Source organism: Phocoena phocoena, chromosome 14, assembly GCF_963924675.1.
Source record: "Phocoena phocoena chromosome 14, mPhoPho1.1, whole genome shotgun sequence".
NCBI classification, from domain to species: domain Eukaryota; kingdom Metazoa; phylum Chordata; class Mammalia; order Artiodactyla; family Phocoenidae; genus Phocoena; species Phocoena phocoena.
This window is the reverse complement of record NC_089232.1, coordinates 52,250,415-52,264,672: the sequence shown is the minus strand read 5'-3', so window position 1 is coordinate 52,264,672 and position 14,258 is coordinate 52,250,415. Positions and strand designations below refer to the sequence as shown.

Sequence of the window (14,258 nt, the reverse complement as noted above, 5' to 3'; positions counted from 1 at the left end):
GCCCATCACCCAACTGCAAAGACTACTAGCAGGCTCTGCTTAATGTGTTAGGGGAGGGATGTGTTTCTGTTTCGTTCACAGCTGCGTCCTCAGCAAAAACTCCTGGCACGTAGTAGTAATTCATTTATCTGTGTGGAATGAATGAATGAATTCTGTAGATCTACAGTGTTTTTCCAGAGAATGTTTCTCTCTTAGTTCCATCTCAAAATTCTCTTCTCACCTTTTATGGCCCAAGAGCTATGCCAGTATGTGCCTGGGAATTTGGGGTGATAAGATCCTGCATTAGGAAACCTGAAATTGTTGAATGGTAAGAGGTGTGTGACCTCATCGTGATTTGAGAGGCATCTATTAGCGTGTTTACAGTTCCCGTTTCAAAGCCAGTAGGCAGAGCAACAATAAATCCCAGGCCAGGAGAGCTTGATCTCCATCCAGGACATGTTCATAAATACGGGGCGGGGGATTGGAGTGGGGGATTGTTGAGTGCAGGATCAGGGCTTTTGCCAGGACTGATTGGAAAGTTTCTTCTCTGAGTATCCAAAATCATCCCTAGAGTAGCTAAACTCAAGAGCTGTCAACAATGACACTGATTTGAAAAGTCGATGATAAATGAGAAAGGGCCCCCCGGTCAGAGGCAGAGCGGGGCTGGCTTTGCCACTGTACGTCTGCCCACTTTCAGCAGCAGCAGCCACGGGGCCTGCTGCTGCATGTCCCACTGCATGGGGCCAGCTCGCTGCAGAGCCTGGCACAGGGGCTCAGGCCTTGGGCAGGCCACAGCAGGCAGGGTGCTGTCTCCTCCTAAGGCTTTTCATTCCTGCATATCGACATTGTATTTTCTACACATTTTCAGCTCCAGACATCCCTGCTTGGTGCCCCTTTGCCCTACTTCCAGGTCTACCCATCAGTGGGTTGTAAAATCAATTTAGTGGGTCAGGTGCAGAAAACATTTTCAATGAAGACTAGGATAGGGTAGGATCGGGTAGAGTAGAGAAGAAGCGAAAAGGAAAGAAAAGAACAAAGTAGAGAGACTAGAACATAGACTGCATCACATATGGTAAGGGTAAAGTGTAGCAAGCTGCATCTTTTCTTGGGGACGGTGGAATGAGGTGATGTCTACTAGGTCACATATAACATGTATTTCTTACTCTTGGTCATAGTGAAGAATTTCGAAGGGCTGTATTCCCCTTCACCCCTAAGAAATGACCCCAAAGGGCCTAGTGGGGATGGCAGCCTCATGCATTTTGAGGGATGCAGGGCGGAAGGCAGTTGTTTGCTTGTTGGCTGATTGGTTGGTTGGTTGGTTGGTTGGTCGGTTGGTTGGTTTATTGGTGGAAGCCAGTGGCTGGCCGCCTGGGCTGGGCTCAGCGCTTCAGCCCTTTTGCGCAGGTGACCACCTTGACGCCTCTCAGCGGGAGGCAGGATGGCACACACCAGGGGCCCGGCCCGGGGTCAGAACAGGCTGAATCCAACCCTGGCTCCACCCCGGGCGGCCCCACCTTGGGCCAGCTGCTTGCTAGTCTTTGCAGTGGGAGTTGGGGTAGCTGTGAGGTTAAAGGCATCAGGCAGGTCTCCATCCCTGAGCTTTATTATGTTGTCCACACGGAGGGACTGAGCTGTGCTGCTGCTGGAAGTACTCGGCAGGCCCCCAAGCAGAGCCTCTAGCCTGTGCGGGAGACAGTTACTGAGTAAGTCACTTTTTAGCCCCAGTTACAAGGAGGGCAAAGAAAGAGAGGCACAGGGCGATCAAGGTATGTGAGGGGGACCAGCCTGGGTTGGGGCTAGTTCCCTAGGAAGGGACATTTCTTTCCCACACAGCAGTTCCAGACCCTTCTTATTAGCAGCAGGATGGAGGCCTTGTGGCCTCAGGAATGGTTTCCGAGCTCCTTTGCAGCATTTGAGAGGGAAACGGGCATTCCTTTCTTCTCATGTCTTGTCTTGGAGGGGGCGGGCTCCCCTGTGTGAGAAGAGCTCTGGCTCTGGGCTGTGACCTGGGGACTCAGCAGGGTCTACTTAGTTAAGGCCCGGCTGTGAGCTGGGTACTAGGAGTGACAGAAGATGCAGGTGGCCCCGAGATGCTACTTGCCTTGCCAGGGAGCCAATATTCTTGGGGCACTTGGAGACACCTCTAGGCCATTTAAAACTACAAACTGAACGTCGTCAAGGGCCAGTGAGTGCTGTACAGACTATGAGGGTGCGTCCTTAACCACACGGCCCCAAATGAATCTTGGCTGAAATGTATGCTTTATACTTTTTTACCAAGTTTTAACAGCAGATAGTCACAGCCAAAGGTGTGTCCACGTGTGGACCTGGGCAGGCCTGGGAGGGTTTCAGGAGGCAGGTGTCAGCACCGCCCTTCAGAACTGCCCAGAAATGTCTTCTTCCCTAAAAAGAATGAAGAAATGCTGTGTCTGTGAGGCTAAAGCTATGAAACAAATGGTTCCACCTGGTCTTGAAATAGCCTTAGACAGAGAGCCTGCATCCGGGGGACTTTTCCCAACCACTTTCACAGGGACCCTTCAGCCTTCCCATGGAGCACCACACAGGCCCAAGGCAACGCCCCATGTGGGGGGCCTCCATGCTACGAGGGACTTGAGCAAAAGGGGACATTTCCGGTCCTGCGACTGCTTCTCAGGGCTTTCTGCTCTCTGTGGATTCCTCAGAGTTATTGTTCCACAGAGAATTTCAGGCCTTGTTTGAGGGGAAACTTTGAAATCTGTGATTCCTAACTTAGCAGTGAAGTTGCCACCCCTTCCAGAATCTGCTCCAGTGAACTCTCTCCAGGAAAACCCAAAAGTGCCCATACATACAGCACCCTGGATTGTACTGCACGAGGTCCCCGGAAGCCCTGAAGTCCCTCGTCTAGTACAGGGGTTGACAAACTCTGACCCACCGGCCAAGTCCAACCCACTGCCTCTTTTTGTGCAGCCCTCAGGCTAAGAATGGGTTTTACGTTTTTCTTCAGCGGTTGAGGAAGAATGGTGACATTTGACCACTATGAGAAGTTCGAATATCTGTGTCCATAAATAAAGTGTTACTGGGACGCAGCCACTCGCAGTCACTGACACTTTGTCTAGGGCTGCTTCATGCCACACAGCAGAGGGGAGTGGTTGTGACAGAGACCCCGTGGCCCACCAAGCCTAAGATATTTACTAGCTGGCCTTTCACAGAAAACGTGCCATCCATGCTCTAAGCGTGGGCACCCAGGTCAGGAAGTCTTGTTTGAAATATTTTAGTTGTACCTAAAATGATTGAGCCATGGAATACACAAGTAGAAGCAGCTTTGAAAATCACCTCAACAAGCTCCCCACTTTATCAGGGACCACATTCCCTGCTTCTGTGGGAGCAGGGGATACAGGGAGTTGTATCTTGGGTTCCCCTTTCAAGCTTCTGTAGGTTTCTAAGCTGGCCCTGCCTTCCAAACGAACCTTCAGGTAGAAGCCCCAAAATTTTGTTTAAAAAGCACCATAACAGATGTTCCAAGTTTGGTAACAGCTTCTTTATAACAGGGATACCTGCCCTCCCCTGTAAAGGAGACCCCAGAGGGCTGAGTCTATAGACTCCTATAAACCACTGATTTACAGATAAATTGTAGTTGGCTGAACTCCTTTGGTCCCTGAAGTATTTCTAGGTGTGAGGGAGGAGGTTAGTGGTAGCTAATAGGAGTTTCCAAAGCAACTCTTCAAATGGAATTTGTAAAACTGTGGACTTTTTAATAATCTGGGAAACGATTACGAGGGAAAAGAAGAGAGGGGGAATAGTTGAATTCCATCAAGCAGTGGATTTGACAGAATTCAGCTGTAGTTGGTTGTTCAGAATGCCTCTTGATCTGAGGGACTTAGTCCATTTAAAAAATACATTTACGGGCTTCCCTGGTGGCTCAGTGGTTGAGAGTCCCCCTGCAGGGGACACGGGTTCGTGCTCCGGTCCGTGGAGGATCCCACATGCTGCGGAGTGGCTGGGCCCGTGAGCCATGGCCGCTGAGCCTGCGCGTCCGGAACCTGTGCTCCACAACGGGTAGAGGCCACAACAGTGAGAGGCCCGCGTACCGCAAAAAAAAAAATAATAATAATACATTTACATATGCAGACTGCCTCAGGAGTGAAGCGGCTTTCCTTCAGACATGATTTAGATGAGGTGGTGGACCAGATTATGGGGGAGGGGGCATTCGACCTGAGGCTTGGGTGGCTCCCCATCTCTGTATGCTAGTAGCAGAGGCCAGCCTGCTGCCATGATTCTCTCCTGTGGACCAGGGAATGGCCAGGAACCAAGTGGCTTCCCATTTTTACATGTCATGAAGCTAATCATTTGTGCCTAAAAAGCAAATGGGTCTTGATTTTCTTTTTCCCTAGAAGGTGGAAACAGCTTTACTAAATAGAGGTCACAAACTGGAGGACCGTACAACCCATTCAACCAGGCTGCTCTGTTTTTAATTGAATTAGTTGGCAAAAATTAGGAGATCTAACCTGAAAATGCGTCTGGGGTATTTGTTGGGAATTCAGGAGACCTAGGAACCCTGGGTCTGTGTCCCTGAAGGAACACATCAGCTGCTGAGGTATGCGCTGCCCACTTTGCCCCCAGCTCTACAGCTCCCTGTGGACACACACACACCCTCCGGCTCATTACAGAGGAAAGAAGAAATGATGTCATAGCCAGCACTGCTAGACGTAAAATTCGTCTTCTTTCTTCCTTTTTGTTTTTCTTATCTTGCTTTATTCCAGAAAGTTTAAAGACAGCCCACTAGGATATACAAAGAACATACTGTAAATGTAGTGGCAGTGAAAATGAGGAAAGACAAACAAGGTTAGGAAGGCAGTAAAAGGATCAGGAATGGCCTTTTGGGTGGGTCACAATCCTGGCTCTTAGCTTTTGAGAGAAGACTGGTTAGTCCTAGCATTTGGAGTACACAGGAGATGAAAGCACACAGGTCACCCCGGTGATACACTGATTATTCTGTGAACTGAGATCAGGGATCATCCCAAAGACAATGCTCTTTGTTCTAACCATACTGTTGTGATCAATATTGACAAAGAAGCAATACTAATAATTTACATTTACTCTCTGCTGTGTAATGTTTTCATCACTTAAATGTATTATTTCACTTAATCCTTATAACAAGTATATGGGGAGGACTACTAATATCCCCATTTTACAGATGAGGAAACTGAGGCACAAGAGAGAATTCATGATTTGCCCAAGGCCACGAAGTTTAGCGTGCATGCTAAACCACTAGGCTACGCTGCCTCTCAGAGGGCGACATCTAAAGAAACCAGTGTGGTTTGCCAGTGAGCTCTTGGGTATCCTGATTTTATAAAGACCGATATAAAATAACTAAGGAATGGCATGAAATTCAGAAGGAATACCAGTGTATTGTGTGACCCTGAGGGGAAGCTGAATCCAGAACAATTAGCCCTTAAATAGGCTTTCAGACTACAAAAAGTCCCTTTGAAACTGCTAAGAAAAAGAAGGAAGAAAGAGATCCACTGCTCCTTTACACAGAGGGACTCAACAAGGCTGCATATCAGAATCACTCACGGAGCTATAAAAAAAAAATGCAGGGCTCCCCTGGTGGCGCAGTGGTTGAGAGTCCGCCTGCCGATGCAGGGGACGTGGGCTCGTGCCCCGGTCCGGGAGGATCCCACGTGCCGCGGAGCGGCTGGGCCCGTGAGCCATGGCCGCTGAGCCTGCGCGTCCGGAGCCTGTGCTCTGCAACGGGAGAGGCCGCAACAGTGAGAGGCCCGCGTACCGCAAAAAAAAAAAAAAAAAAAAAAAAAAATACAGAGGTCTGGGCCCCACCCCCTGGACATTCCAGTTCACGAGATGTGTGTTGAGGCCCATGTGTCCATATAGATGCATGTTTGTTTCTGATGCACAGGCAGGATAGAGAACCACTGACTGAAAACAATGACAAATAGCAAGGCTGTTATTTTGCCTCTAACTTTTCCCCAAAGAGAAATATCTTCAAAGATTAAGGCAAAAACCACTCTTGGGTGAACTGAAACCCCAGAGAAGTGAACTAATGAATTATATCTAATGAAGTCACCTGGGAGCTATATCTCACCCAGGCCAGATCCTGGAGCAGTTACACTGAGTCTCTGGGGTGGGTGTAGCATCACTCATTTAAAGTTCCATGGTGGTTCTGTTGTACGGCCGAGTTTGAAAGCCACTGTGCCAGGCCCAGGTGAGTTATCTCTCAGGTTAGTGAAGAATCAGCCGTGCCCACTATTTGGTTATTTGGATTTGATGGAATAGAGCAGTGGTACCAAATGGTGGGACATGGGCAAACAGTCTCCCAGTATTCAGAAAGAGGGAAAATGAGGTTTGGGATACTCTGAGATGGATGTGATTAAAGCAAGTTTCTAGAAGGTTTTTTGAGAAGATAGTTTGTGGACACTTAGAGGAAAATGGTAATTGCTTGGAGCGAATTAACTTCACCTCTAGACTAATAGATGAGAGAAATGCTGCAGGCATTGTGTATCTTTATTCCAGCAAAACAACTGAAAGTCTTGGATAGCATCCTCCTGAACAAGATGGAAAAAGTGACCATGGCTGGTTGATTCACAGTGGATTTAACACCCACACCCCCAAAGTGGGCTGGTGCGACTGGGTAGGTCAGCTTTGTGAGAGAGCTCTTTGCAGAGGGCAGGTCAGACGGCTCTGAGCCTGAACTTCCCTTATATAGTATTTTTATATGCATCTTGTGAAAGAGATGGGAGGCATGCCAATCAGATTTTAGGATGACAAAAATCTGAAGGGTATGGCAGAAAAGATGGATGACAGAATTAAAATGGCATTCTATAGTACTTTAGAGTTTACATGAGGTTTACTTATATACTCTCGTGCAGTCCTCAGCAAGCTAGGTAGATTTATTATCCCCACTTTCTTGGTAAATAAACTGAGATTCAGAGAGGTAAATTACAGAATCATTATTTATGGTAATCTTAACAACCTAGAAATAAGTACCACCATAAGAAGAAATCAAGGTTAAGTGTCAGAGGTTACATCTGGATGCAAAAAATCCATTTCAGAAGTTGGGGGTTTGTATTAGTTTCCTAGGACTACCATAAAGTTCCACACGCCGGGTGGCCTACAACAACAGAGATGTATTGTCTCACAGTTCTGGATGCGAAAGTCTTTGATCAGGGCACCTGCAGAGCCGCGCTCCCCCTGAAACCTGTAGGGGAGGAATCCTTCCTTGCCTCTTTCAGCTTCTGGTGGCACCAGATGTTCCTTGGCTTGTGGTAACATCACTCTGCTCTTCGTGTGGGTTCTCCCTGTGTCTCTTCATCCGGTCCTCCCGCTGTGTGTGTCTGCCTCTGTGTCCAAATTTCCCCTTCTTATAAGGTCACCAGTCATACTGGATAGGCCCCACCTTACATCTGCAAAGACCTTATTTTCAAATAAGGCTGAGGTGCTGGTGGTTAGGATTTCAACATAGCTTTTGGGAGAGACACAGTTCAATACATAACAAGGTTAAATTGGATTGATAAAACTGTAAGAGCATCACTGTTTTATCACAGTTACCTCAGAAATGATAAAACAGTGACACCGTCTTAAGACATTGATTTAATTTGAGAGTTTCCACCGAGTAGAGGGTCATGCCACTTCCCTTGGCATTGCTCAGACCACGGAGTCAGGGATCGAGCCATCAGTTCTGGCCACCACATTCTAAGAAGGAAATGGATTAAAACATGGTAGGGCACCACCATGGCAAGAGAGGCGCTGTGAAAGCTTCCACCGGCAGCCTAGACAAACCCTCCATGTGTCTCGCTCTGTTTTTCTATATAAGGAAAATCCAAAAGTATGATCGATTCTTGGTTAACAAAATTCAAAAGGGGGGAAAGGGATAGAAGAATATGTTGAGAGAAATTTCTAGGCAAATGATAGTTGACTTGAATTTCTGTTCCAACCCTCGTTTTTGTCAGGCAAAACAACTATGCAGTTATGTGTTTCTCATTTCATTTAACTTCATGGGTGAGCATGTGTGTATAAGCATACACACACGTACTTTGTCAATATATGGGTATAATGAATATATGTGTGTATGTACAGACCCAGTTAACTGATGTTAAGCAAGCATTCTAATTATTTAAATTCTCCCTTTTTCTTTGAAGATATTTAAAAGAAGAAAGAGCTTAGATAAGAATATTGACATTTCAGAGCTAAGAGGAATCTTGAGCTTGACTGTTGCGCAAATAAAAGGATTTTGAGCAAATGAATATTAAGGGATTGCTGTGTGCCCTGCTTTGCAGTAGGTACCTTGAGGGATACGAGAGGAAAATGTGACACACATAAAAACATGACAAGGAGGGAAGTGCCGTGGGGGACTGCAGGAGGGAGGCTGGAGTCAGGGAGACTCAAGAGGGAGGTGGAACCTGAAAGCTGGATTTTTGGAGACCACGTGGAGACAGCATGTCTCCCCAGAAAGTTACGGTCACACACATGGGTCCGGGGACCCTGGCTTGTGGTCAGTCTCCTGCCTATGCCCTTGCCGTCACGCCAAGCACAGATGAAGAGGTGGTGTGGGACCAGCACGGTGACTACAGGCCCGTGCTCCGGCCTGTAAGACCAGGGAGTTTTCTCGGTGCTTTAGAACAAAGTCATCTGTTGATCTCGTAATCAGATAAAGACAGAAGCACAAATTCGCTGGCTCCTCTGAAAGCTTGTATTTATGATTTTAGTTCAGTGAGGGCTATGAAAGAATCGCGCCAGCCAGACAGGAAGCGAGCGTACAGGCAGCCTGCACATGTCCGCACTGGGGTCCAGACACTGCCACAGTCGGCTGAGCCTCCAGCCCTCAGTGGCCTCAGGGCGATTTAAAAGGCAGGCCCCCTACCTTTGCCTCTCAAATGCAGTTTCTCAGAGGCATCTGGAGTGACGTGTAACTCTGTTTCCGTAGTTCTACCTCACTCCCCTGCTGCAGGTGCCAGAAGTGTGCCCTCCCCCCAGGGTCAGCCCCAGACCTCAAATCCAAGACCTTACTTCTCAATGAAGCCAAAGGGAAGAGAAATGTTGTTCTCCCCTGACACCAACTGCAAATACCCACCAAGTCCGTAAACTTCTCTTAGCCCATCTGTCTTGGTAGAATTTGCCCAAACCCTGGTTCATCCTCTTTCTTTCTCAGACCAGCAGTCAAGGAACCCTAGTGGCCCAGGCTGACCACTGCAGGGAGAGGAAACCCCATTAACCAGCCCTAAGCCTGCCTGTCTCTCAGGGCACTGTGGGGCAGCCATGGGCTGGGGTGCCCTGCTCCAGGCTCTTTGTGAGTCAGACCTCAACCTTCTCCAAACAAAAACACCCTCTGGCACAAGAGTGCCACAGGTTCTGAACCCAGATCACTTCAGTGGCTCTAGATAAAGCAGCAGCAAGAGACGTGCATTCGATTATTTTTTTCCTCTGATATTTCTTGAGCGCTCTCTATGTGCCAGGCAGTACGCCATCCCGGGGATGGAATGGCGAGTTCAACCCAGTACCTGCCCCCAGGAGCGCACAGATTAGTCGCAAAAGGAGGCGGACACCCAGGGTGGTAAGTGCCGTGATGAGAGTTAGGAGAGGTGATAGAACCCCCATAAGAGGCCTGGAGGGACAGAGGAGGCTTCCTGAAAGCAGGGCATCTGAGCCAAGATGGGAAAGGTGAGCAGAAGTCAGCTCGGTGATGAAGACGAGGCAGGAGGCAAGGAGGGGAGAGGGTGCTCCGGGCCGAGGACTAGCTGAACAAAGACTCGGTTGCGGGAGCAAAGCCAATGAGTCCAGAGGACTTCGTGGCTCCCCCGGGCCCAGGAGATGAAGCTGGGCAAGTGGACAGGCACGAGATCCCAGAGGGCCTCAGAAGTGGGTAAGAAACTGGGGCTTTTTCCGAGAGCAGTAAGCCACCGTTGGAAGAATCTCAGTGGCTGGAGGAAGCACGGGATGTTCAGGCAGGCCCTGGCTCAGCACTAGTTCAGGATTTGAAAGCATCCAGAGAACTGTGGGCTCAGGCCCTGCCCTCACGAAGCTCACAGCACCCGTGGGCAGATCACATGGGCTGTGCTAGGGAACACAGCCAAGAAGAGAGTGAGGCATGCCCACGGCACACGGTGCTAAGACTCGGAGGCAGGGTAGGATCCCACATTATTGTGTGTTGTGGTCCGCTCGGAGGCACCTCACATCTGGCATCTCATTTAGTCCTCAAGGCAATCTGTAGGGTACCTGTGACCACCCCCATTTTACAGATGAAAAGACCAAGGCTCAAAGAGGTGACCTTCACAGTGTCATCTAACCAGGATGGGAGGTCAGCCGGTGCTCTTTCTCCTCCTGCATTCAGCCTGCCTTCCGTGTGGGTCAGAGGATGTGGGAAGGACTTAATGGAGGAGATGAGGTGCGAAGACTTAGAAGGCTCTTCCACTGTCCCAGTGTCACCTCTCAGGCTGTGCGGTGGGGGCCGAGAGTCAGGCATTTAGATATTAGGAGAGGCACATGGGGTGACTAAAGATCCAGTTAAACAGGGAGTGTCTCTAGGAGTTTACCCATCAGAACCTTGGAGTGGAGTCTCGTGCCAACTCTGTAAGGGAGACAGCAGCTTTCCAAAGAGTAAAACCAGTGAGTATAGGATAAAATCCCCAGTCCTCTCTAAATTTGAGGATGCTGTACTGCTTCCAACGGTATTAACAGGGGATGGGGTTTCTCGGAAGTACTTGCTTTGGAAAACTCCCTAAGCCTCTAAGGTTAATTAATAGTCAGGAATTGTTAGTTATTTGAATTGGGAATGAGTGACTGACATGCACCTAAGCTGTCTCCAAGGGAACTAGGGCCTGGGCCGGGTTGCGTAAGGGGTGCGTGAGCCAAGTGTGTTCTTCTGTAGAGCTCTTGAAGAATGGCACACTCGCTCCAATGCCACAGATGATTCTGGGACCACTGGAAAGCCCAGAGCTGAGCTAGATTGCTACCCAAGCCAGCCCGCCATGGAGCTAGAGGCCCTCTGGGAATGACGTCCCTAGCTGTATTGACTGAGCCCGATTCCCTGGTAAGCAGTCAGCAAGTTGGGACATTCAGACATCCTGTGGAATCTAGCTCCGTCACTATGCTCATTTGACCTCAGGAGAGGAAACCAGTTTCCATGACTAATGGACACAAATGATTGAAAGGTGAAGCACAAGTAGTTAAACAGGGGAGCCGATGCCAGAGTGTTTACAGGTTTCCTGAGGTTCTCTATACACCGGCTCCCCTCCCCCATTAGTGACCAGTGAGAGGGAGCCAGGAAGGAGATGGTCCTGCCCCTGAAAGTACCTGGGCATAGCCCACCATTGGTGGTGTTACCAATTGAGTTTCCCTCCTGCCCTATTCCTTGCCAATCTTCTTCACCAACTCCCGTCCCTGGTCCCCCTCTCCTCCTGCCCCCACTGAGGATGCCCCTTGGTCGCCTTCTGGGATGGTACTCAGTGCTTCCCAAGTCTTAAAGTCTTGCTGCCACCTTTTCCCCATCCTGCTGCTCCCCCAGCACCACGGGCCCATACTCTATAACCCCTCTCCAATCAAAGTGAACCCATCCCTCCTTCGATAGGGATCTTCAGAAGAGGCGTCACCACACCCTTTCCCCAGGCACCTGCCCTCCCTCGTCCCTCATGCGTCACTTGGGTTTGGGCTCTGTGGTTCTCCTCTGGAGTTCCTCTCCATGAGGGCCCCCCTTTTCCTCGTGCTCTGTACACACTGGAGATGGAGAACGCGTCATCCTCTTGCCTGGGACCAGCCCTCCTGTAGAAAAGACTAAGCCACTCCTCAGTTTTCCCATCTCAAGGGGCGACACACACATCCTGCTGTGGCAAGTCCTGTTTCCATCCCTTGGGCTTTTCTGTGTCCCCCTTTTGTCTCCCCTCCAAGGTCTCTGAGACCTACTGAACTATGCAGCTCAAGGCCAGAGAGAAGACGCCAAGCAGGACTGATGGGTGCTGAAAGATGGGAGAGACTAGCTCATCTCCGCTCTGTGCTGTCCATCTGATTCAGATCTCAATCCGGGGAAATTTGAAAACAGACTCCCCTGCCAAGCTCACCTCACCATGTCACCACTCTCCCCAGCCCACAGACCTCTCCCACCATGCTGGCTTACCAGCAAGTCGTTCTGGCCGTGCTTCAGCCTAGTGGTTTGACCTAAATGTCTCGTGTTTGAATTTGACTCTTGCCGTGTCTTCCCACGTCTCCAGCACCCAGCTTTCCAGACGTTCTGCACCACGGGAGACATCGTGCTGGGAGCTGGATTTGAGTCTGGCTCCGCTCTGAACTCATTGGGTGACTCTGGGCAAGTCACCAAACCTTTGTGAGCCACGGTTTCCACATCTGTAAAATCAGGATAATGACACCTGCCTGTTCCAAGTATCAGTGAGCAAATAAACGTGAAGATGCTGTAAACTGTAAAGCAGCACTTCCCAAACGATGTTCTGCAGAACTTTGCTCCCATCTTCTTAACCATCTTCCTCTCTGCCAAGGTGCCTTCCTCCCGTCTCTACCAACATGATTGTAACTCATGCTTCAAGTCTCAGCCGGGCCCTGACTACTCCATGAAAGTTTTTCTAATGATTGCAGTGTGTTCTAGACGGGAATACTGATTCCCGATTCAGCAGTGAACCCCCAAAGGCAGAGAGCATTATTCATACTTGCTGATTTTCTCCAAAACCCAGGATTTGTTTGATTGATGCACTCCACCCTCCACAGACCATAAGCCCAATTTTGGTAACTTGAACCTCCAGCTGGGTATGGGTCTTGCTGAGCTGGGAAGTCAGTGGTGGGCTTGCTGATGTATTCACTCACTCAGTAGATGCTCAGTGCAGGGGACTGCTGGGGACCCAAGGCGGAGTCAGACAAGGCTTCTGCCTTTAAGGAGCTCATGGTCAGGACAAAAGCATTAACAATTCACTGCAAGTCAGTGTCTTGAGTATAATAATAGAAATAATGTGGGAACACAAAATAGCAGGTGAGGATCAAGGGAGGCTTCCCAGAAGACGGTCCCACCCCCCATCCCATGCATCCTCCTACTTATAGAGAAGATGACATCTGGAGCAGACATGGCAAGGTAATGGGGGGTTTACCTTTATGGAAGAAAGACCACTGGAGACCTTGTGGGAGGGAGATTCAAGTTCACTTCCCGGATCACAGGAAGGGAGGTCTCAGTGGAGCCAGAGGGTTAGGGCAGGTGCTGGAAGGGGGAGTGTCCTCAACACACACACAGACATGCACACACACGCTCCACCCCACACACACAGTCTATGGGAATCCCACTTCCCTGCTTTTCCATCATACCTCTCACCCCGTCTTCCTTCTCACCTGGACTCATTCTTCCTCTCCAAGTCCTCCATCACCTCCCGGTCCTGGGGCCATTCATCGTTACCTCATTGGAACAGCTCGATGTCTGCTCTCAGTAGCTAGAGGTCTGCTTTGGCGAGAGGCTGGTCAGCGCGATGCCCACTCCCTGCGGGGGGCCCTGGGGAGGAAGGTCAGCCTGGAGTCAGTGCTTTCTCTTATCTTCCCACAGAAAACCAAAAGAGACGTCAATAATTTTGACCAAGACTTTACCCGGGAAGAGCCGGTACTCACGCTCGTGGACGAAGCGATTGTGAAGCAGATCAACCAGGAGGAATTCAAAGGCTTCTCCTACTTTGGTGAAGACCTGATGCCCTGAGAAGCCGCTCCAGGTGGAGTTCGGTGATGCTGCAAGCAGGGGCGCTGGGAAGATTCCTATTTTCCCGTAGGACGGTCTTGAACTACTTCTCCTCCCCGGAGCCCCAGTCCCTTGTCCACCCTCTATTTATTGCATTCCCTCCCCCAGGCCAGCTCCTCCCTCTTCCCACCTGGTGACCAGAAGGCACTCTTGGTTCCTGTCTCACCAGTAATGCAGAATCGCGTGGCGTCAGCAGTTCACTGGACCTAGTGCCGAGTCTGGTCTGTTGGCAAGCCTGGCTTCACTCCACGGGGGCTTCTGGCAGGGAAGCGACTTCAGGCCTTTTACTGAAAAGAAAAGGAAAAATAAAACAACAAAAAAAAGCTAACGAGACTCTGGCTCTGCTCATGGACGCAGAGTCCTGACAACTCTTGCTTCTCATCCCTCCAGTCCCCCCGCCTGCCACCATCTGCCATTCTATCCAGTAGAAGAGACTGGTGCTTCTTCAGCCCAAAGATGGGCGCCGTCAAGGCATGCCCAGGAAGGAGAGAGGCTGGGAGATGCCCGGGTTGGCTCCCTGTGTTGGTTTTCTCTGGAATGGCTAATTCTCGCTTGCTTTGGTTTTAGCTTCGGGGCA

The 14,258-nt window shown here is 49.7% G+C and overlaps 1 protein-coding gene across 1 annotated transcript in view; it reads left to right on the top strand.

Moving 5' to 3' along the window:
* PRKCE (protein kinase C epsilon) overlaps window positions 1–13,981 on the top strand; it is a 509,705-nt gene extending 495,724 nt beyond the window's left edge. Inside the window, exon 15 of the mRNA XM_065891335.1 lies at window positions 13,496–13,981. Coding sequence (XP_065747407.1) covers window positions 13,496–13,642 — 147 coding nt within the window. The 3' untranslated portion in view covers window positions 13,643–13,981. The remainder of the gene's footprint in view (window positions 1–13,495) is intronic.
* The last annotated feature ends 277 nt before the right edge of the window (window positions 13,982–14,258 follow it).